Source organism: Clarias gariepinus, chromosome 2 (assembly GCF_024256425.1).
Source record: "Clarias gariepinus isolate MV-2021 ecotype Netherlands chromosome 2, CGAR_prim_01v2, whole genome shotgun sequence".
In the NCBI taxonomy this organism is placed as follows: domain Eukaryota; kingdom Metazoa; phylum Chordata; class Actinopteri; order Siluriformes; family Clariidae; genus Clarias; species Clarias gariepinus.
Genome location: NC_071101.1, coordinates 734,896 through 758,100, shown reverse-complemented (window position 1 = coordinate 758,100; position 23,205 = coordinate 734,896). Strand labels below are relative to the sequence as shown.

Genomic DNA, 23,205 nt, shown 5'->3' with positions numbered 1-23,205 from the left:
ACTCTAATACAGGATTATCTGTGCTGTGGTTCTACTGGAGTTTATTCTATTACTCTGTATCTTCATTATGTTTTTACATCTGACTTCTGTTTTGACTTCAGTTCGTCCTTGTTGATCTGATGATCCATCCGCCCCCAACACACACACACACACACACACACACACACACACACACACACAAACACACACATTTAGCCCATGATTTGGACTCTATTATGTATTTCTGCGGTTGCAGTGACCCTGTATGTAAAACAGTGTTTTCTTTTTACTCCAAGGTTTTAGTTTCTGATGCCTTGGTGTCTTGCTGCAGTAAAACAACACGCGGCTCGCAGCAGGTTTGTGTTGCACAGTGACCTCACCTTGTATCGGCTTTATTCTCCCGTTGTTAGATTGACGTAATAATTTTCGATAGAGCTGATAAATTAAACTGTTCTTCAACACTCATTGTCTCTCTCTCTCTCTTCTTATGGAATAACAAGCGGGTCTTTATTCACTCTTCTTTCATTTTTTCTTCTTTTATATTATTGGAATATGTACAGCACCTTTACGCAGACGCTCTTTAAAAAAACAGCTGAGGAAGAAGGACCGTTTTTGTAGTCTTGTTTTAATCAAAGTCTTTAAAAACTCAGTTTGTTTAAACATTTCTTGTATGAATGAAAAATAACTCTGATATAATAAGGATTATTCAGGAAGTGAAGCTGCATATTTACTCCTAATAGCTGGTTATGTTCAGTATGTGTGTGATCATACGCAACATCCTGATTTTTATTCAGTAACACATTATGGAGCTCACATGACTGTGGCCTTGCACCTCCAGGGTTGAGGTTCGATTCCCACATGGAGTTTGCATGTTCTCCCTGTGCATGGTACTCCGGTTTCCACCCGCAGTCCAGAGACATGCAGATTACGCCAACTGGTGATTAGGCTGACTTGTGTCCTGCAATGCAGTGACACCCCGTAAAGAGTAAACCCCATCTCGTGCCCAGAGACCCCTTTGATGGTCGAACGTGTTACTAACTCCAAGTTCCTGGGGATACACATTTCTGAGGACTTAACCTGGTTCACTAATACCTCCAGTCTCCTCAAGAAAGCTTCCCAGCGTCTCTTCTTCCTGAGATTACTGAGGAAGAATCACCTTTCTAAGGACATAATAAACAATTTCTATCGTTGTGCAGTAGAGAGCATCCTAACCAGCTGTATTACAGTCTGGTACGGTAACTGCTCTGTTTCAGACCGTAAATCCATCCAAAGGGTGGTGAAAACCGCCCAGCGCATCATTGGTACCCCTCTTCATGGCATTGAGGAGGTGTACAAGAAAAGGTGTCTGCTTAGGGCCTGTAGCATTGTGAAAGACACCTCTCACCCTGCACATAAACTATTTTCTCTCCTTCCCTCTGGAAAAAGGTTCAGATGCCTAAAAGCCAAGAGCAGCAGGATGAAAAACAGTTTTTACCCCACAGTGGTTACCTTATTGAACACTTCGCCAACCACCTAACCCCTTTACATGTACGGCATCATCATCACTGATAACCCAACATCCCTGTATAATATCTCTGTAAATATTCCCTGTACATTCACTTGTATAATCTGCACATAGACAGTACACTAATATATATATATATTGATATATGTATATATGTGTGTATAGATATACTCTCTGCATTCCTATCCAGCTGTTAAGTTATTCATATTTATTCGTATATATATATATATATATATATATATATATATATATCCATATTATTGCACATGATGTAAATTCAACCATATATAGTTTCTGTATATCTTTATCCCATATACTTATATTTAGACATCTCTGTATATCTACACTTATTCAGTCAATTAATTCATCCATCTCCGCTCACTTTACACTGTATATTCATTTAAATATGTACATACAGTATATTCTTCTGTAAATACAATTTATACATAGCCTTTATTTTTATTTATTTATTTATATATATATATATATATATATATATATATATATATATATATATATATATATATAGTACATATACTGTATAATATATATATATAATGTACAGTATATGTGACAAATAAAGACTTAACGTCTTAAGTTTGGCATATAACTAGTCCTGTACTGTTGAAAGAGGTGTCCAATTGTGCGGTTTATTTGGAAATGGGGTGCTATGACTACTCCAAGGGGTCTTTTCTAAAAATCCCATAGACTATAACATTGAGACCAACTTTGACAGATTCTAGTGCAGAGCTGACGTTGACATATAATGGTGAAGGTTCTCCCCATTGAAACAGGAAGTTAAGGGTTTATTTTACCATGGCAAGCACCACTCACATTTTTTTCTTTAAAAAAATGACCTCCCTAGTATATATTCATGCTCTTTCTCTCTCTCTCTCTCTCTCTCTCTCTCTCTTTCAGTCTCTCTCAGTCTCTGAATGTGTCTGAGTGAGCAGCGATACGTGATCTGAAAGCATCCGTGTTATTGTCTGATTATCACGTCAGTGTCCACAGTGCTGTATACAGTATGAAGGAGATGAATAGAGGATTTAACTGTGAATAGCACTAGAATAGAAAAATATCAGAGTAGAGTATGATAGAGAAATTATAATCATAATGCAAGCTTCGTAATAACGTGTACCTGATTTGAAAAAAAAAAAAAAAAAAAACAGTTAAAGCAATAAAAACTGCATCCTGAACAGCATCTTTTGGTGTCTCCCTTAAAAGGTTCAGATTGTGGCTCGTTTGGATCGCTGTAAAAAATCTTAAAAATCTTTATTAGTAAAAAATATCTTACATCTAGTCCAATGTAACTACTATTACTTATTAAGATTAGAATTAATCAAATATCACTAATCATTAAGTTTTTTCATAGACATAAATTACAACGGTATATTTACATCACATCGGCTAATAACATCGTGTTTTTAAAATAAATAAATAAATAAATCATTAAAAACGCAAGAACATGTTTCACTTACTAAGACGTTTGTTGCAGTGGGAGTGTGTATGTGAATGTTAAACTGACTTCATGAATAGTTTTATTATGTTGAGAATTTTAGACAGCAGTAATTCACATATCTGGCGTAATATGGCATGAGGCAAACCCGTGGACGTAGAAGGCTGTGATTATTAAAACCCAAGCAGCACAGATACAGGTCTGCAAGTCAGCACAGGTCGATTAAAAAAATAAATATATATATATATGCTTACGTATATAGAAGCCTTACTGGTGTGTGTTAACAGGGAAATTTCAGACTGTGAAATCTAAACCTAACCCTGTGTAATCAGGTTTTCAGATGTTAGGTCGAACAAATTACTTTTTTATTATTTTATCATTACTTTTATAAAGGGTTTTTACCACTACTTTTACCACTACTACCACTAAATAAACTTGCAAAAATGTAGAACTCAAAATGAGCATATATATATATATATATATATATATATATATATATATATTTTATTTTATTTATTTATTTATTTTATTTTTTTTTTTTGGTCATAGGAACAACCAAAAACAACAATTAAACTTGTGATTTCGTGTATTTGTGCTATTTCTTTGCCTTTGTGACCCAGTTTCAAATTTTTCTCTCAGTCATGTTTTACTAAAATTCAGTTCATGTAGCCTATTTTGTGCCGAGACGTCACTCTATACCGCACAATCCTGAACCCCATTATGTTTATTAAAAAATAAAAATAAAAACAGCAAAACAAACAATGTTTAAAACGCTTTGAGCTTTAAGGACCACAGTAAAATAAGATAAAATAAGATAAGATAAGATAAGATAAGATAAGATAAGATAAGATAAGATAAGATATACCTTTATTCGTCCCACAGTGGGGAACATTGTAATGTAACAGCAGCAAATAATTTTTTTTTATATATATAATGTATGGATTGTGGCATTAAGCAATACACAGTATGTGAAAAATAAAGTAGTACACAAGTAGTTTGTGTTTTGAATTATTTAATTAAGGACTGAAAAACCTCCGTTCTTTTAGCTTCTTAGCCATTCTAAAAATAAAAGGATAAGGATGCAGGCTGCTTATCAGTACCGCGTATTATGAAAATTACAGCAGGGGCGGAGCTCTTACTGACAAAGCCTCAAAGTCACGGAATAGTCTTCCAATTAATGTTCGGGACTCAGACACAGTGTTTAAGTCTAGACTTAACACTAGACACTATTTATTTAGCCAAGCATTTTTATAAATAGATTAGCCTTAGGTAAAGGAGCAGATCTGGGGGACTCATGGACGTAGAGTATTATGGTGAACTGGTATGTTTGGATGCTGTCTTCCTCACTCTCATTGATCAGGTTTGCTGACGGTGAGGTGATTGGTTGCTTTACATCTCAGTTCCCCCTCATGTTTGTGTTTCCTTCTGGCTCTCCCTTTTAGTTATGATGTCATAGTTAGTCCTGCCGGAGTCTCTGCTTGCACTGTACAGTTAATATACATTCACATTATACATTGTGTGACTGTGACCAGACCTAACTGTTATCTCTCCTTATCTTCTCTTCTGCTTCCTCTTCTCCTCTTCCTATCTTTCTCCCTCTCCCTGTCTACTACACGTGTCGTTCCTGTCTGACTTGTCCTGGTGTTTCTCTTCTGTCTGAAGAACTTGTCTCATGGATGCCCCGTGTGGTCTCTCTGGGATGCGTGTGGTGACTGGGGACGGTTCCACTTTACCGTGAAGACGGTCCTGTCCTCGGCTGATGCAAACAGCTGTTCTCTGAGGACTCAATAGTTCAGGACTGGAGTTTCCTACAGTCTACCTGAGCCTCCAGTAACAAACTGGACTCCAAATGAACACGTCTCCTGTTATAATGAACTGACAATCTAATTATTCTGATTCATACACATTCACATCTCATTCCAAACTTGTTAAAAGCGCAAAACAAATAAATTCTGAGCTTTATTCTCTGAGCTGCTTTTGACTGTGCAGTTGTCCTTGTGAATTTCTCAACACACCTTGAAGTTCAATCCTGCAACTTTAATTAGTGTTTAAGTTATTTTTATTGGTTCTCTTGCATGAAAGACAACTTTACAAAAGTGCTTATAAAAGTATATGGATTTTAACCACATTACATAAATATTGTTTCTCTTAACCTGGAAAAAAAAACATCTCAGAGTGTCAATCCGGTGGGCCACAGCGGCACTACACCTATAAGTCCTATCATGTACCCCATTCTCAGGCTCCAATTTTACACTGGGTTACTGGTTACTAACTAAATACCAGTCAAACACTGTTGGGAAGGTTTTTTTATTTTTATTAGATTAACCCAAGTACTAAAGAAACAGATATTATTTAAAGATTGCCAGAGGCTCGACTGTACGGACATCTAGAGAAAGTTCATTCCACCACCTAGGAGCCAGAAAACAGTCTAGTTCTTTTTGTTCTTTCAAAAATTCATGTTTGCTTCATAAAAATGTAATCTTTATCACAAAGACAAAAACACAAGACAATGACAATACAGGTAGACAACAAAAACAAAGTTTACTACAAGTTCCTGCTTTGTATGGTGGGTTATTTAAATGATATTGTTGTAGTGTGCTTGTGTGACATGAACTTGTTCTATCCAGGCCAAGCCTGATGGTTACCAGATAGGTAAAATATTTTCTTTGCATATCACAGCTTTTCATTTAACTGGGGTTTCAATTCCCTGCTCAAGAACCTAACAGTAGAATTGTGGCAGTGCTGGGGGCTTGAACCCCAGACCTTCTGATCAATAACCCAGTAACCTTGTCCTAATGTTTTTTATAACACATGGCTGAATGCTTCCGTTATGGCTCTGCTAACTTTGGGGAACACTGCAAGGTTAGCACAATGAGCTAAAGAAGCAGAAACCTTTATTTGTCACATGTCCCTAACTGCATAGTAAAATTCCTTTCCTCACTGTCCTTGAAGGGCCTCACTTAAACGGCTGGTACTGGCTGCTTGGTGGAGCTGAGGTGTAAACCTCTGACCTTCTCATCAGTAACCCAGAGTGTTAACCACTGAGCCCTTTGCTGACAACAAGTGAGGAAAAGCTGTCTGGTTGGAGAATGATGATTCTTTGGAACTGTGGCATTTATTACAATACACACAACTGACAGAAAAGAAATTTTTGAAATCAACTTAAACAATTGGCAAATTGAAGGACAACCAGTCCAGCAGGTGGTGTCCTAGGCAGACAACTAGTATTAACAGGACCATAGGAAAGGACACAGGACATACCCAACTATCCCATAGTCATTTTAGACTCTACTTTACAAAAATACAAAGGGTGGTACCGGACCACTACCTTACCTATTGTGTCTGTACAATTGACCTGTTCATCCTCCCAAAGGCTGCACCACATGATATGCCAGTGACGTGCAGCACTGGGACTGATAATACAACAATAATATAACAAACAATATGTGACACATGCGTCGCACAGAAGTGTAGAAGAGCACAAAGAGCAGAGTGTGGGAGAACCACAGAGCAGGCTCACTGTCACCACCATGTACTCCTTAAAGACAGAGCTCCCTCCAGCCCAGAGGACAACTGTCCCAGCAGGAGTGATGACTGATTCTTACTCCAGAAAGCTACAGAGAAAAGGAAAACAGGAGAGAGGGAGAGAGAGAGAAAGAGCAAAGCAAGCAAAATCAGCAGCATGCAGACAGGCGTGATGTAACAGTTTAAACAGTAGTGTGAGCATTATTCTTGACTGTCAACTTGAACCCCAAATCAACACCATTACAAGTTGATTTTTAAGGATCAGACGTTCCACTCGCTGAATGTTTACGTGAACGACTGCAGTGAGCTCAGCGCCACCTCGGCTGGGATCGTCATTCACAGATGTACGGCTTTCTTTAAAACCTTTGCACCGTTCAGATGTTTTACTGCGGCTGAAAGTCTCATCACCGCACTGTGACTGAAGTTGTCTGTAAATGTCAATCATATGTTTATACGCCTTAATTCACCTGAAATTCCAGCACAAGTCTCATCGTATTTTTCAATGTTCTTTTTCTAGTTTCTTTATCATTCGTAAAAATAGAGTTATAAATGTTCCACAGGTTGGGTCAGGTGGTTTTTCCTCACCACTCTTACCCCCCAGCTTTCTTATTCGGGTAAAAACTATATCCAGAAGTTCTATGTATGTCCATTGTTAAAAGCTCTATACAAATAAAACAGAATAGGAATTTGAATTTAAATATATAAATAACACTACCACAATAAAACAAACAGTAAGTGACACATGTGTCGCACAGAAGTGTAGAAGAGCACAAAGAGCAGGGTGTGGGAGAACCACAGAGCAGGCTCACTGTCACCACCATGTACTCCTTAAAGACAGAGCTCCCTCCAGCCCAGAGGACAACTGTCCCAGCAGGAGTGATGACTGATTCTTACTCCAGAAAGCTACAGAGAAAAGGAAAAGAGGAGAGAGAGAGAGAGAGAGAGAGAGAGAGAGAGAGAAAGCGCAAAGCACACAACCTGTTCATTAGTCAACCCAACCCTCATCCCCACATTAAATGCACAGTTATAATATTTAGTATTCACCCCACAACCATTCTTACAAACCTGGATGCTGGAGGCATGGTTCAGTATTAAAACATTTGCCAGTGCTACAGCCTACGTATGTGTGTTTGCTTGTAAAATCAAATGCAATCTAATCCCAATACCATTTAGTGATACTTTTAAACACTCTGTAGTTGTCGTGTTTTCTTATATGATCACAGCTTCTACAAGCATGTTCTAGACCGAAAAAGGTACTTTCAGCAAAGAAAAGTTTTCTCCAGTTGAAGTACTGCTCATACTTCTCCTGGTTTAAGTCCAGAAGTGTGAGATGTTCTGCTAATTTCTCAGGAGATTCAAAATCATCAACATGAATGAATGAATCTGGTGGAATGAACTCCTCATAGTTCTCCCTGGACGGGCCGAGAACCACAGGAACCACGTTGAGTTTCATGGCGTTAAACAGCTTCTCTGTGAAGTAGTCTTTATGGCTGGAGCTTTCGAACGATAAGTAGAATTTACAGCTGGACATGGTGGCATTGTAGTCGGCGTCATTCAGATACCTGTTAAAGGCGCTACCGTAAACCTCTACTTTAATGTGTTTGCTCAGTTCATTATAATATTTCACTCTCCTAAAGTTGGGATTCCAGTTACTGACGATCCAGCACACTAACTTGTCCTTCGGTGGTATTTCAAAGGTTTTGTTTTCCTCTGATGCTTTTACGATTCTCCCGTAAGGCACCCAGACATCTGAATCTCTCAGATAGGTTGACGTCAGGTTAAACAAACCATCTATCCCAGACCATCTTGGTGAATTATCAGGAGACTCCATGTTAATCCACACCCACTTCTGATGTGAAGGTCGTGAAGTGGTTTGCAGGTTTGCGAGATCACCACCGATGTCTCTGTGATGAAACACGACACCATGGGCTTTGTCATACTGGCTTCTGTCAGTTGTAAATTGACATCCTTTGATACCAAACTGTGAACTACAGGACTCTGCTTCAAACGTAAATCCAAACGGCCACGTCCAGATTAACATGAGAGTGTCAAAGTCACGATTTTCATTTTCTTCTGTGGAAGCTGGTGTAGTGATCGGTAACTGCTGCTTTACCAAAGTGCTGGTGTTGTTTGCATCCTGAGTAAAGTTTTCCTTAAATGTAGCGATGCATTCATCTGTGCAGAGAGGACATTTAGGGCACGATAGCCAGCGTGTATTTGGTTTGTAGTGAGAGTAGAATATTCCCCCGAAACAAAAAAGCAGAAAGACAAGCAGGAGGAGATACCTAAAAGATCTTACTGAAGTTTTGGGTGTCATCTTTCACCTTTTGGAGAAGAGAGAAATAAAAACTTCTGTTAATGGCAGAAGAATAAAGGACCACAGGAGATGTTGCTGAAAATGTCCTACGGATGGTTCTGATGTCGTCCTCGTCCCTTCAGAGTAAAAAGATCGTTAAAGATTCTTCAGCGACAACGTCAGAGGAAAGAACGATTATATAATGACTGTTCAGATCCTTAAGGCTGTAGCACATCAAGAGTCGATGTAAAGTGGTGTGAAATTTGTGGTTAATTTAAAGATAGCGTAAATTTTAGAGATTTTTTATTATATAAAGACTCGTAACTAGAGACGAGTAACTTGTGCGGAGACATTAATGAGCTTAAAGTTATTTAACTTCATTATTTTATATGTAGTGCTTGAATATACTTCTCTGAGGTTATATATTTGAACAAGATATCATACGGCACGTCGTGAACACAACAAAGACCCTTCGTTCGACCCTTCAACAGACATGGTACTGATTACCAGGTGATTGTAGTCTCACACAATCCTTATCCTGTCCGCTACCGTACATGATGATAGTTATTCCTCATGGAAGCGCGCAATATTTCAAAGGCACTGTAGCGACTTAAATAACTCAAGTCAGAGAGTTTAATCAACAGTGTGTAGTGTTTGGGCGTCAGTCAGTGTTTGGACTGGAGTTAAGTGTTCCAGTTGCATAACATAATAACCTGTTACTGTTAAGATATTAATCAGGTTTGTAAACTAGTTCTTTATAAAGTGAATTCACTTTTAATGCAGCTTTTGGATTCCAATAGAGCTGTTGAATTAACACTTCCAGATTTCATACAAATCCAACTGGAATTACAGATGTTACTCATACGATATTCTGGTTTTACCGCCACGCCTCATGGTGGCAGCATTTGGGTTTGTGCGTTTGCTGGCTTCTACCACTGAGTGGCGCTATATAACTATAGACCGGCGCCTCGGGCATCAGTTCATTCTCTCAAGGATTAATGAGCCGCGCTCCGTTAGAGCTGCACATAGTAGATGTGCACATAATACTGCACATAGTATTATCAAAATGAATTGAGGATTCTTAATAGAAGTATCAGTGTAGTGTACATGATGAGCTACAGCCTTAATAAATTTCACTTTGCCCTGAAGATTTGTCAAATGAGCATCCACTTATACAATTTCATAATAAGTCACTCTGACTCTGCAGAAACATCTTTCTGACTTTGCAGTTAATAACTTTTATTTAAATACGTTTTTGCTGTTTACAGTTAAACCTTTAACTTTAAAATTGAAGTTAACTTGAAATTAACATATGGAATCAATATCATGGCACTGACACACATTGTGTGGCCTATATAAGGCACTGTATATTAATTCTTGTTATACGTTATTACACACTAATACGTGAAGCTTAGCGGGCACAAGTGTCACAACTAGTTTTTATTAATTATACCCTTTTAAAGTACACTTATTCCACTTTTCCTTCATATGAATTAGCAGTTAATATAATAATAATAATAATAATAATAATAATAAGGTAGATGAAGTGTTATGCAGCGTCCACAAGGTGTCGCCACATCACCAGAAATGAGACCAATCTGACCCTAATTAGGTTTATTGATGATTATTGATGAAAACACAGAGTGTAAAGGTTTAACACGTTAATATAAGATATATACCGAGATGTGCGAATCAAAGCGTGTGTGTGTGTGTGTGTGTGTGTCTGTGTGGTTCACTAAACTCACCGCAGAACACACTTGACTTTACTAACTAACACTTTAAGAAGAGCTCAGTGTTAGACTTAGACTCGGTACTCACTCCGCGCTCGGACCCGTCTGACACACAGCGCTTTAATCCCTCAGTCTGAGTCCCACACTACAGGATCACAAACCTCCAGAGAGCTCGAGACCCAGGGTAACCAGACAGCTCGAGACCCAGGGTAACCAGACAGCTCGAGACCCAGGGTAACCAGACAGCTCGAGACCCAGGATAACCAGACAGCTCGAGACCCAGGGTAACCAGATTCACAGACATCAGGATCAGGCGGGAATTAAGCAGGTCTGCTTCCCGCCCCTCGCTCCGTCAGCGCGCGCACCTGGCCGACAGCGCGCATGCGCACAACAGAGCGTTCTGGCGGAGCGCGACAAGAGTGGAGTTGTTTCAGACCGTACAGTACATACAGTGTGTGTGTGTGTGTGTGTGTGTGTGTGTGAAGTAGTTAGAAGTAGAAGTTTGGGATCACTTAAACATTTCTTTGTTTTTGTTCAGTGATTTATTTCCTACATTCTACTATAATACTGAGGATCCTAAAACTATCTCATAACACACACACACACACACACACACACACACACACACATGGAATTCAGTAATGAAGTAACAACAACATCAACACTATCAGTCAGTTGTTATTATAAGACCTGAAGGTTCTGGATCAGTTCTCACAGTTCAACAGTATTATAATTGAGTGTGTTTGTGAAACCCATCATGATGAAACTGTCTCTCATGAAGACCCAAACTGAGCTCAGAGGAGAAGTTCATTTAGAGTCACCAGCCTCAGAAATCACAGATTAACAACCAGCAGCTCAGATTAGAGCCGTTACAGAGCAGAAGGAGCAGAGAGGCTATTAGTATTTCTTATTATTATTATTGCTTTCCTTTTTTTACATAATAGTTTTAACAAGTTTTTACTCTTTTAATAATAATAAAATAATAATAATAATAATTATTATTATTATTACTATTCTATTTTATCGGTTTAAACCTGTTTATTTCTTCTTCTTTTTTTATCTATTTCTCAGTTTTGTCATTAAGAATGTTCACATTTGTCATGAATCTTGTGTTGAACTTTGAGAGAGAGTTGAGTTTTTATACCCACTTTAATGTGAGACAATTTAAGGAAAAACAATTTACATTATGTACAAACACATATATATATACATACATTTAGGCATTTGGCAGACGCTCTTATCCAGAGCCACGCTCAAGGGCCCAACAGGGACAACCTAATGGTTGTGGGGTTTGAACCTGGGATCCTCCGAACCGTAGTCCAATGCCTTAACCACTGAGCTACCCCCAGCACCCATGCGTTCATTCATTCATATTCATATATACACACACACACACACACACGCACGCACGCACACACACAAATGTATGTAACAAATTTTGTTTTCTTTTAGTTTAGTTTCTTTTAGTTTAGAGCTCCCCGGCCTCTTTTAAAGTCTTAGTGCAGTTTTTTTTTAGTTCATTTACCCCATTACAGTTTATAGTCAGTTCACACTCATGACCACAGTCTCACACTCCGTGGTCATGAGCGTGCAAGTGTGTTCATCGCGTTGCTCTAACCCAGGCTACAGTCTGGCTCCATGGCGTGTGTTTTCTCTCCTTATTAGGAGCAGGTTGCAGGTTTTTGTCCCCTGATGTGAGGGTTCTGAGCATTTTGCTTTTCCCTGGGAACAGTGTGCTGATCACCTGCGTCTTTTCCTTTAAAGTCAGCTGTTTACATGTACTGTAGTAGAGACCGGTTAATCTGTTCCTCCACATCCATGTTCGGTTCTCCCAGTGTGTGTGTGTGTGTGTATGTGTGTGTGTGTGTGTGCAGTGCTGCACTCCACTCCATCACTCTCCTGCAGTCTGGTGCTCAGGGACTGGATGCAGGTTTTCCTCTTTGTAGTTGTTTGTATGTTGTGTGTCTTGTCCTGTTTTCTGCCCCTCACACTCACTATCGTGTTTTTTTTTTTATTATTATTCCATCCGTTGTCAGTACTTCTGTTTTTTTTTCTCTTGCTGTTGGAATCAGTGCAGACACCTCAGCTGCTCCATGGTGATGAAGACAGTTAAAATTCACATTTCACCTGGTTGTGTAAAATCATTAGAACTTGCCTGTGGAAGGACAGGACGTGTTTCACCCTAGAGCTCTTACACCTGTGGGATGGGTTCCAGCGGGCCGGGGAATTTCCCGAGGCGGGCCAGCTCCCTCATTATCTGCTGTCCTTGATGAACAGGGGGACGTTAGGGATCATCACTCGGGTTGCTGGAGCAGACAGACTGGGCCATGACGACTCTCATTAATATTTCATTTTTTTAATAATGTGCTTATGAGTTTGTTTGGGGTGAGGAACATCACCACCGCCTTGTTTATCTGGGAGGCAGAATAGATGTTCACATCTGACCTTCTCTCACACCGCTAACAGCACCACCTAGCAGAGTCTCCACACCGGCCTCAGAGGTCGTGGTGCCCCGCCCACTCTCTCTCACTATGAACTTTCATCTTTTTAAGTGGTAACATTCACTGATAAAAAACTAATTAAAAAGTGAAAAAAGTAATAAACACAGTCTTCTGAAAACCTGGCCAAACAGCCCTCCAGCCTGCACCCCAGTGTAGAGAGAGACACAGAGAGGTACGGTTAATCCACGGCAGTATGAGCATGACTAACCTCTGAACCTCTCCTTTCTGTTTCCATAACTCTACACTGATGCTTTATTCTTTCTTTCTTGTTTAATCCCTATTTAATTAAACCTATTTGTTGCTCTTCCTTTACACACTTTGTTTCTTATTGTGGTCACGTCAGTGAGGCTTATTTTAACTAAACCGTTTCTCGTGCAGTGTTAAATTCCTCCCTGCTCCATCCCTCGGACGGATTATTCGCTATAAAGCACCGTCACCTCAAGGTGAAAATATCTAGGACTAAAGCCCCTTATGAACATGATGTTCAGCACGGCATCAATGAACGAAATACTACTACTACTAATAGTAATAATAATAATAATAATAATAATTCCTTCTGGTCCTGTTATTGTATTCCATTGATTTGTCTTTCACATTTACATATTACTTCTAAATAAAAGTACAAGGTGAAAAACACTAAGTGAAGTCCATTTTTTCTAAACCTATCAAGATTCTTAGGATGTTGTGGATAATTATTGAAATGAATACATCCAGTATGTACACAGGTGTAGTACTGTATAATGTGATGGTTATGTACAAAAAAGAGCTGAGGAATAACAATAATGATGAGGATGTTTAATGTATGAGGAGTCACAAACCAAAGAGAGCAGAGTTTTAGAACCAGCACATTCAATACAGTCTGTTTTTTTACATTAATACATACTTTCATTTCAGAAGAGTTTTCCGTTCCTATAATCAAAATACACCCACAATAGACAGACAGACAGACAGACAGACAGACAGACAGATAGATAGATATATAGATAGATAGATAGATAGATAGATAGATAGATAGATAGATAGATAGATAGATAGATAGATAGATAGATAGATTACTTTATTAATCCAAAAGGATCATTTTACCATTACAACAGCCAGGTCATATGTTGCACAAGAATATAAATTGAACATAAACAGTATGCAAGAATTGCAATGAGGAAAAAGGAAAAGGTAAAAAAAAAAACAGCAATTTAAGGCATTATAGAGGTAGAAAAATGCTATCAAATAATATATGAATATGAAAATACAGTATGTACACGTGCATGATGTATATACAGGTTGGAATTAGGGTACATAAGGTGCACCAGTATGTAGTAATGGAGCGATTGAACCAGCAAGTATATAACCAGCACATATTAATCAATAAGAGAATGAAATGAATAAACAATGTGACTTATATGGTGCTTTATAGCAAATAATCCAGTGTAGTGAAGACAGAATGTATACGAGCCCTCTGAGATCCCTCTCTCGACAGAACAGAATTATTGTAAAGTCTAATTGCAGTCGGCTGAAAATACTTCCCGTAGCGTAACTACACAGTGAAGGAACGTGTCAGGAAGGAACCACGTCAGGAACGTGGTTTTCACCCAAACGCCGTCCACATCAGCATTCCAGATTCAAACATGCTAATATCTGAGCTAGCTGCATGTCGCACTGACAGAACAGTGACACTATCTGACCAGCATTTTGTTGGTGTCTGCTCATACTTCCTGCTCAGGAAGTTCACCACCATGCTCATTGCGAACATTGCACATTGCAGTCCAATGTGAAGACAACACACTCATCACTGTCAATAATGTCAATCAACGGTGACATGAAATCCGTAACATAACAGCGTCTATACGATCACAGCCCACCGCTCAAAGCCAGCAACTCGAACATGCCAGACAGGCGAGAACCTGGTCAGAGACAGCCATCTCCGGTTCTTCTAAACAAGCACAAACATGGGGCTGAATATGACTGCGGACAGGGAGTCTGAAGAGCCTGAAGACCTTCACCTGCACCTGGATCAGGTTTACTGTGTGTGATGCTAAATCATATATCTCATATAATGGTGTTACATTAGTGGGCTAGCAGTGATGAGTCAGCTCACAGGCTGGTGCAGAGACAGGATGAAATATGAGTGACTTCTGGGGGATCGAGTGTTCACCAAGTTCTTGTACCATCAACAAAAATGTATAGTACACCAGTACTCACTACATCCATCCATCCATCCATCCATCCATCCATCTGTCCGTCCATCCTTCCGTCCCATCACACAGCCAACACACATGTTACACAAACTCTGAGTAAAATAGACACAAATCTGCGTCTGAAATGATTGAGATACGTCAGGGTCGGCTCAGTGTGATCCAGTGACCCACCCACAAACCCAGAATGTATCATAGAGATCTAAAAACATGTAAGATGAATAAATGAAAGATAAATATGTCTTTATGTCTGAGGATGGACTCGTAGACTTAGAAGGTGTCTTTTTTTATAAAAACCTCCTTATAATGCCAAGCGCCTAGTGTCGCTCCCCCGGCTATAGGCACGAAGCCTCTTCTCCGATCATGGAGACAGAGACGGAGGCTTCATATCCCATGCTTGATTTTGGGCCTGAAGAAGAACTAGAGCTGGAAGACCCGGGAGAGCCCATGCAGATAGGTGTTGCCATGCTCTGTCTCCCTAAAACGCCGGCGAGTGAGAGAGAGAGAAAGAGAGAGCGACACGCCTCTGTTAAGCGTGCGCTCTTAGTTATACTAGTGCAAAGCACAAATTAAGAGCCTCCCTCTCTCTAATAAATCCTCGGTAAGGGCAAAATCCCCACGAGGATCTCTCACCTGTCCGTTCTCGTGTAGACGGCGGAGCTCTGGTTATTTTATGTTTTCAGTTTTCTTTTGTTTCCTTTAAGTTCCTTATTTAATAATCCCACGCCATCTCAGAACAGGAAGGTCTTCCCGTGCGCGTCACAAGCACTTTAAACACTCCTATTTCATTGACCCTCTCTAAAGCCCTGTGTCAAGGCTCTTATAATCATTTAAAAACATCTTGTGGTGCGGCTCTCCATACCGCACCCCATAACACTCCTATTGTACCTCTGAAGGATTCCAGCCTATTCCTCTGCTCTAGGAAGGATTTGCAGTCATCACTCTCTGTCCATACGGACTCGAACCCTCATTTATCAGGTATTTATTACAAATAGGCCACTTTTGCACTTTTGTTTAGATGCTCAAAGCATTCAATTTTCTTTATAAATTAACTTTGCATGATAACAATAAAATTGAATCTAATCTAATCTAATCTAATACAAATACCTAGGAAATGTTGACTAAGCTCTGAACTTTTTTTTTTACCATAATTCTGTTCCGTGTTTATGATGACTGTTAAAGGCAACAAGATGTCAGACAAAAAGGCTTGTGACAACCGACATTTAAAGACCAAAAGCCTTATTTTAGTTCTTTTGTCTGTCTTTTCATTGTGACTCCAATGACACCTGTGTTTGTTCATCAAAGTGAAATTCTCTTTATATTGTTGTGTGTTTAATGTTTGTTCTGCACCAACATACCTGCCTTAACTCGCACTAACATAGGAAAGTGTGTGTGTGTGTGTGTGGGTGTGTGGGTGGGTGCGTGCATGCGTGTGTGTGTGTGTGTGTGTGTGCATGTATGGTTCATTGAAACAAGTGTTTTTCTGTCAAACAATAATAAATAAAATCTTCATCAATGCGAGTATAAAAGTTAATAAGTGCACTACGTGATTTAAAATCAAGACATGAAAATAAAAAAGACCAACATGCAGACAGGTTTTAAAAGTTTGTAACAATTTCATGTAAAGGTCTAGAGGAAAAAAGAATCTCGTATAATTCAGTATATATAATGTGTTTTATGCAGTGCGATGTCTTTGATGTCCTTTAATCTTGAGTTTTACTTTAAAGATCAGAAGAGAAAAAGACCAGAATAAGCGTATTTAACTCAGCTGTATTTGAGTGTTAGTATTAGTATACAGTATATTAGTACACTGTATGAGCATTAGACGGCATCACAGTGTCAGATGGACTGAAAGCAAATCACGCCTGCTTGTTAAAAGGTAAAGATTAAACTCACCTAAATTTAAAGTTAAATCCTCTGATGGTGCAGATCATCAGCCTGGGAGTCTGCGTGGCGTCCTCACCCGTCTGGGCGATGCCGTGACACGCTTCAAGCTATCAGGGCTGAGGGTTAACCCTGAGCATTACACAGCAGGGGCGGAGCCTGGCTTCCTGAAGGAGGAACACCTTTACAGAGCGGAGTGGTCCAGAGCACAAGAGGAACTCTGGGACGGTAACTCAGGCATTAAATGCACAGAATTTAACCATAGTCATGAAAGCTGCACTTCCTCGTGAGACAGGAAAGTCGACAGCATTGTGGCTTGGCAGCGTCTCACCACAGAGCCTGAAGTCTGCAGGTAGTAAAGACCTCCGGAGCATCCAAACAGATTTACAACGACACATACAAAAATAAAGTATATAAGAACAATAATAGTGGCAACAGTGACAGTTAGGTGCTGGGTAATAACAATAGTCGTAATAATGAAATATGATGAGTAATAAAATAAATATTATATAAATAAAAATAATAATGTAACTATGATGACTTTCTAGTATTATTATCTGTTAACAGTAAAATTGATTCTCTTATTTAAATAATAATAATAATAATAATAATAATAAATTAAAAATAATGATAATAATTGTAGGGGAATATTGCAGTGATGTGTATGTTGTTAGTAATGCTAACATATAATAATAATAATAATAATAATAATAATAATAATAATTATAATAATAGTAGTAGTAGTAATAATAATAATTATAATTATAATAATAATAAAAGTAATAATAATAATAATAATAATAATAATAATAGTAGTAGTAGTAGTAGTAATAATTATAATTATAATAATAATAAAAGTAATAATAATAATAATAATAATAATAATAATAATAATAATAGTAGTAGTAGTAGTAGTTGTTGTAATAATAATAATAATAATAATAATAATAATAATAATAAAGAAAAAGTAGAAGAACTAAGTTTTTCTTCTCCCTTTTTTTAATTTGCAGAAATGTTCATGTGTGTGTGTGTGTGTGTGTCATCAGTTAATTTGGAAGGCTCTGTCTAGTGGTTATGAGTTTTATTAATTTTTTATTTCATTATGAATTTAAGTTGTTGGTATCAGACGAACTGTTCTTCCCCAACTCCATCCTTCTCCATTGGTGTATTAAATCACAGGTGGTTATGTTTTTTTTTTTTCCCCAGTAGGTGTTGAAGGTGTGTGATTCCTTTGTGCTGCCATGTTGGAAAGTGGAATGGAGTACTGTGTAGTATCTACATGGCGTTAGAGTTGTTTTGGTGATCTTGTGAGCTTCCCACCAGGCTGTCTGAGTTGTTGAAGTAGTGGTACTGCAGTTGAATTGCTGAAAAGAAGCGTTGAACATTTGGTGCTGCAAGGCCACCTTGTAATTTGTCTAGGGGTAGCTCAGTGGTTAAGGCATTGGACTACGGTTCGGAAGATCCCAGGTTCAAACCCCACAACCACCAAGTTGCCACTGTTGGGCCCTTGAGCGCGGCCCTTAACCCTCAACTGCTCAGATGTGTAATGAGATAAAAATGTAAGTCGCTCTGGATAAGAGCGTATGCCCAAATGTAATTTTTCTTTTCTGTAGTAATGTTGATAAAGGAATTTTAGGTTTCTTATTTCAGTGTTGGGTTCATTTCAGGCTGACTTTGCTTTAAAGGAGGACACAAGTCTACATTCTGACATTTTAAGGTCTGACAGTCACAGAGCACAGCAAGAATTCCAACAGTGAATCTCCAAGCTGGGAAGAAGTTCTAATAATTCTATTACGTTGATGTTAAAGACAGACTGCAGACAGAGCTTATTATCTTTCGTAGCCCATTCTCACACCCATCTTTGATCTGTGTGACATCTGTGCTCTCAGCAGACAAAGAAAACAACGCAGATCCTTTTCTCTGTTACATGTCTGAGCACCTATACATGTACAAAACAGGTATAGGTTTTTAGAGCTTGTTTTAATGGAAATCAACTCCTATAGTATAATATATAGGCCTATAGTATGGTTGGTTTGCCATAGCAGCCCTTATTGAAACAGACTGTAACATGGGATTCTATGGTTTATAAAAACAGCCATGAGGGATGTTGTCTGAGTGTATGGTGTTTTCTTTTAAATCGTGTTCCATGTTTCCCTTCGTTTCTTTAAGCACCTGCCTCTGTAAAGGTCTCGGTGTGTCCCAGCTGTTCCCCGTTAACATTAATGTTACAGAACGTAGCCTTTGTTTGTCTTGTTAAATGGAAGTTAAAACTTCCTGCTGGTGTGATGATTATATCTCTAAACCTCTAAAACAGGTTTTTTTAAATATACAAAACAAACTGTCTGCTTGATATCTTGTAGTCTTCTGAATGATATCCTCATATTTCTGTCCAGTTCCTGACACCACACCCGCACAGACACAGTGTTTAAAAAAACACATCTGTACTGTTTTCACTTTAACTTAGGGTTGATTTAGGACTTCTCCAAAGTCCATTCAGTGAACCCGAACGAGCCGAACCAGCTCCATGACCATGAACCTGCTCACCACATTCAGACCTGATGTTCTCCTTTCACCTCGCTGACCTTCAGGATATTAAACAATTTAATTCAATTTTATTTGTATAGCCCTTTTATTAATTGTCATTGTCGCAAAGCATCTTTACACAATCAAAAGAATAATTTTTAAGTTTGTATGGAATGTGAGTGTGTATGAATCAAAATGGTCAGATACAATGCCCATTTACATGCTAAAAATAGTTTTCTTTTTTACTTTGTCCTCATATAATCTCAGTCATTTGTAAATAGTTCATGTGTTACACAGTTTTGTTTGTTTAGAAAAGTATTTGACAAGAATTCGACCATTAGTGCGGAAGAGATGGCCCATCCCAATGTTGTTTTATCACCGCAGTTGACTTTAATCAGTGTAATTTACAGGCTGTATTTCTTAAATACTTTACTTCTTTAATACTTTCAGCATGTAGATATTCCCACCACTGATAAGAACACGTTAGATCACATTTACGGCAACATACGTGGTGCATACAGGACTGCACCCCCCCCACCCTTTTGGACACTCGGACCGCATTTCTCTGTTTCTGAAACAAACAAATCCCGTCACCAAACTCTGGACTCTGGAGACTAAAAGCACCTGCAGGACTGTTTTTCTCAGAAAGACAGGGATGTGGGCTGTACAGAGAGAAGCTGGAAGGCTTCTATTCCACTGATGACTCTAAGAGGATGTGGCAAGGCCTGCAGCACATCAGGGACTATCGGACCAGAACCACCACCACCACCACCATCAGCTCCATAGATAGCCTGCCAGATGATCTTAACATCTTTTACACATGCTTTGAGACCTCCAGCTACAGCACAGATAGGAGGCTTGTACACACCCAGACTACCGGTCCACTCTCCTTTCCCCCAACATTCTCATTAGGCCAGGTATACAAAGCACTGAGGAAGATTAACCCATGTAAAGACAGCAGGGCCAGACAACATCCCTGGGTGCTTGTGCCAATGAGCTGACTGATGTTTTCACTTCCATCTTTAACCTTTTCCTCAGTGCACTGTTCCCACCTGCTCCAAAAACACAACCATCTGCCCCCTTCCTAAGAAGAACTCATATACCTGTCTGAATGACTATAGACCAGCAGCACTTACTCCAGTCATCATATGAATCATCACACCCCTATCTCACCTACGCAGTTTTACTGGGTGGCCATTAGTACGTTAGTAGAAAAATGACTCGGGGTGGAGAGTATGAGGAGAGAACATGCTGGATTTGTTACAAGAGAGAGAGGGTGATTGCCGTGCCTAGTTGGATTCACCCTTGCCGGACACACTTGCTAACGCTCTTGTTACGTTTTCGTGATTCGACATACTGGTGAGACCAAGCCATCTCTTCTGACACACACACTCAAACACACTCCAGAATATTCAGGACTCTGGACATTTGATGCTATCCACCCACTCACACATTCATTTTTGTATATTGTATATATTTTGTAAATATTCAAATTCAAATTCAAATTTTATTTGTCACATACACAAACATACACAGTACGAAATGTAGTGAAATGTATTATACGACTGCCATTGACCCTAAAAGAGAATTAAAGTTTACAAAGAAATAAATATAAATAAAAGAATACGATAGAAATTAAATAAAAAATTAAATGAAACTAGGAAAAAATAGAACTAAAAATAAAAATAGAAATGTGCTAGGAAAAATAGAACTAAAAATAAAAATAGAAATATGATGTGCATAAAAATAGAAATATACTGTACAAATTGAAATATACTGTGCTGGGTGTGCAAATATGCAAAGAACAAAGTGTCTTTGTGCAGAGGTTATTAAAGTGTCTTTGTGCACTGGTCCAGGATGTAAATGTACAAAATGTAGTGTAGATATGAGGGAAGGTGAGCGTGTATTTGTCCGTAGTGTTCATGGATGTAAAAAGATTAATAGATTTGATCAATTATGAAAAGATTGTGTTAGTTCATGGTTGTGGTTGAGAGACCTTATCGCCTGCGGGAAGAAGCTCCTCCTTAGTCTCTCTGTGTTGGCCTTCAAGGAGCGGAATCGCTTCCCAGACCGCAACAGAGTAAACAGTCCGTTATTGGGGTGGCTGAGGTCCTTCACGATCTTCCTGGCCTTGGTCAAGCACCGCTTGCTGTATTCTGTTTTGTTTGGTGCACCTTTTGGGTTGTTTTGTTTGTTTTTTTGGATAAGTTGTTGTTGTTCGTCTTTTCTGGTTCCACTAAGTCTACACCCCACCAGAAGTCAGATTTCATACCTTGCTTTAGTGTAACTAGGTTTAATATCTTTGCAGAGTGTTACAAGATTACTTGTTACATCAAAAAAGTAATCCAAGTAATCCCAACATTGCTTTTAACATGGTCATCCCCAATAAACTCACCCACAAACTGTCTACACTTGGCCTGCCCCTTCCCTCTGATATTGGCTTTTGAACTTTTTGACTGGCAGGCCCCAGTCTGTCAAGAATGGAAATACAATCTCAGCCAGCATCATTACAAACACAGGCACTCCACAGGGATGTGTCCTCAGCCCTATCCTCTACACTGTGTTCATCCACGACTGTGTCATCTCTCACAAGGACAAGATCGTCCTGAAGATTGCAGATGACACCGCAGTGATGAGACGCATCATTGTAGGGACGAAGCAGCCTATAGGATGGAATTGGATAGTCTCGTAACATGGTGTGAGGATAACAACCTGTCCCTCAACACGGACAAGACTAAGTAGATGATAGTGGACATGAGGACCAAGAAAATACTTTATTGAAGACTGTTCATCCAGGAGCCCAAAGTGGAGAGGGTGTACAGTTTTAAATATCTACTATAGGCATCCACATCAGTAATGAAGTCACTTAGACACTAAACACCACTAAGCTGGTTAAAAGGCTCAGCAGCTGCTGCACTTACTTAGGCATCTGAGGAACTTTGATATGTCTTCTAAGGTTCTCTCAAACTTCTATAGCTGCATGATCAACAGCATCTTGACCAACTGCATCATCATGTGGTATGGCAGTACTACTGTTATGGACAGCAAATGCCTGCAGAGAGTGGTGACAGTGGCAAGGAAAAACTCCCTGAGATGGTAATAGGAAGAAACCTTGAGAGGAACCAGACTCAACAGGGAACCCATCCTCATCTGGGTGAAACAGATAGCAGGGATCCTGACACAGACTGTTCTGTGATCCCTCAGGCTGTAGATCCAGAAGTGTGAGATGCAGGACCTCCTGGCTAAAGAACTCCTTCTTTCCCACTGCCACCAGACTCCCAAATATCAGAAAGAATTTTACAATCATGGACTACCAACTGGACTTTCATCTGTATCTGACACAGATCTTAGAACATTCTTTGCGAACTTTTCACAATCATCTGCACAATAATAATCACAATCATCTAAATATAACTGAGACAATCTGAAACCTGCACAATAATAATAATAATATTTTTTTAAATAAAGCATATTTTCCTATTCTACTTTTAATACCTATTCCTTTTATACCTATTTACTTTACTTACTTTTTCACGGGCAGCAAAATGAGAAGTGCCTTGTCTGGGGGGTGGAGGGAGGGATATCAGGGGCATGTTTCTTTACTGTGCATTTGACAAT

General features: G+C 39.0%; 1 protein-coding gene across 1 annotated transcript; it reads right to left on the bottom strand.

The window, feature by feature from the left end:
* Positions 1-7,471: 7,471 nt before the first annotated feature.
* On the bottom strand, positions 7,472-10,703 carry LOC128542953 (4-galactosyl-N-acetylglucosaminide 3-alpha-L-fucosyltransferase 9-like). Its single transcript, XM_053513176.1, has 2 exons — positions 10,579-10,703; positions 7,472-8,788 (listed from the first exon to the last, which is right to left on the bottom strand). Exon 2 carries the CDS (start codon positions 8,779-8,781, stop codon positions 7,618-7,620), a length of 1,164 nt encoding a protein of 387 aa, XP_053369151.1. The 5' UTR covers positions 8,782-8,788; positions 10,579-10,703; the 3' UTR covers positions 7,472-7,617.
* Positions 10,704-23,205: the final 12,502 nt, after the last annotated feature.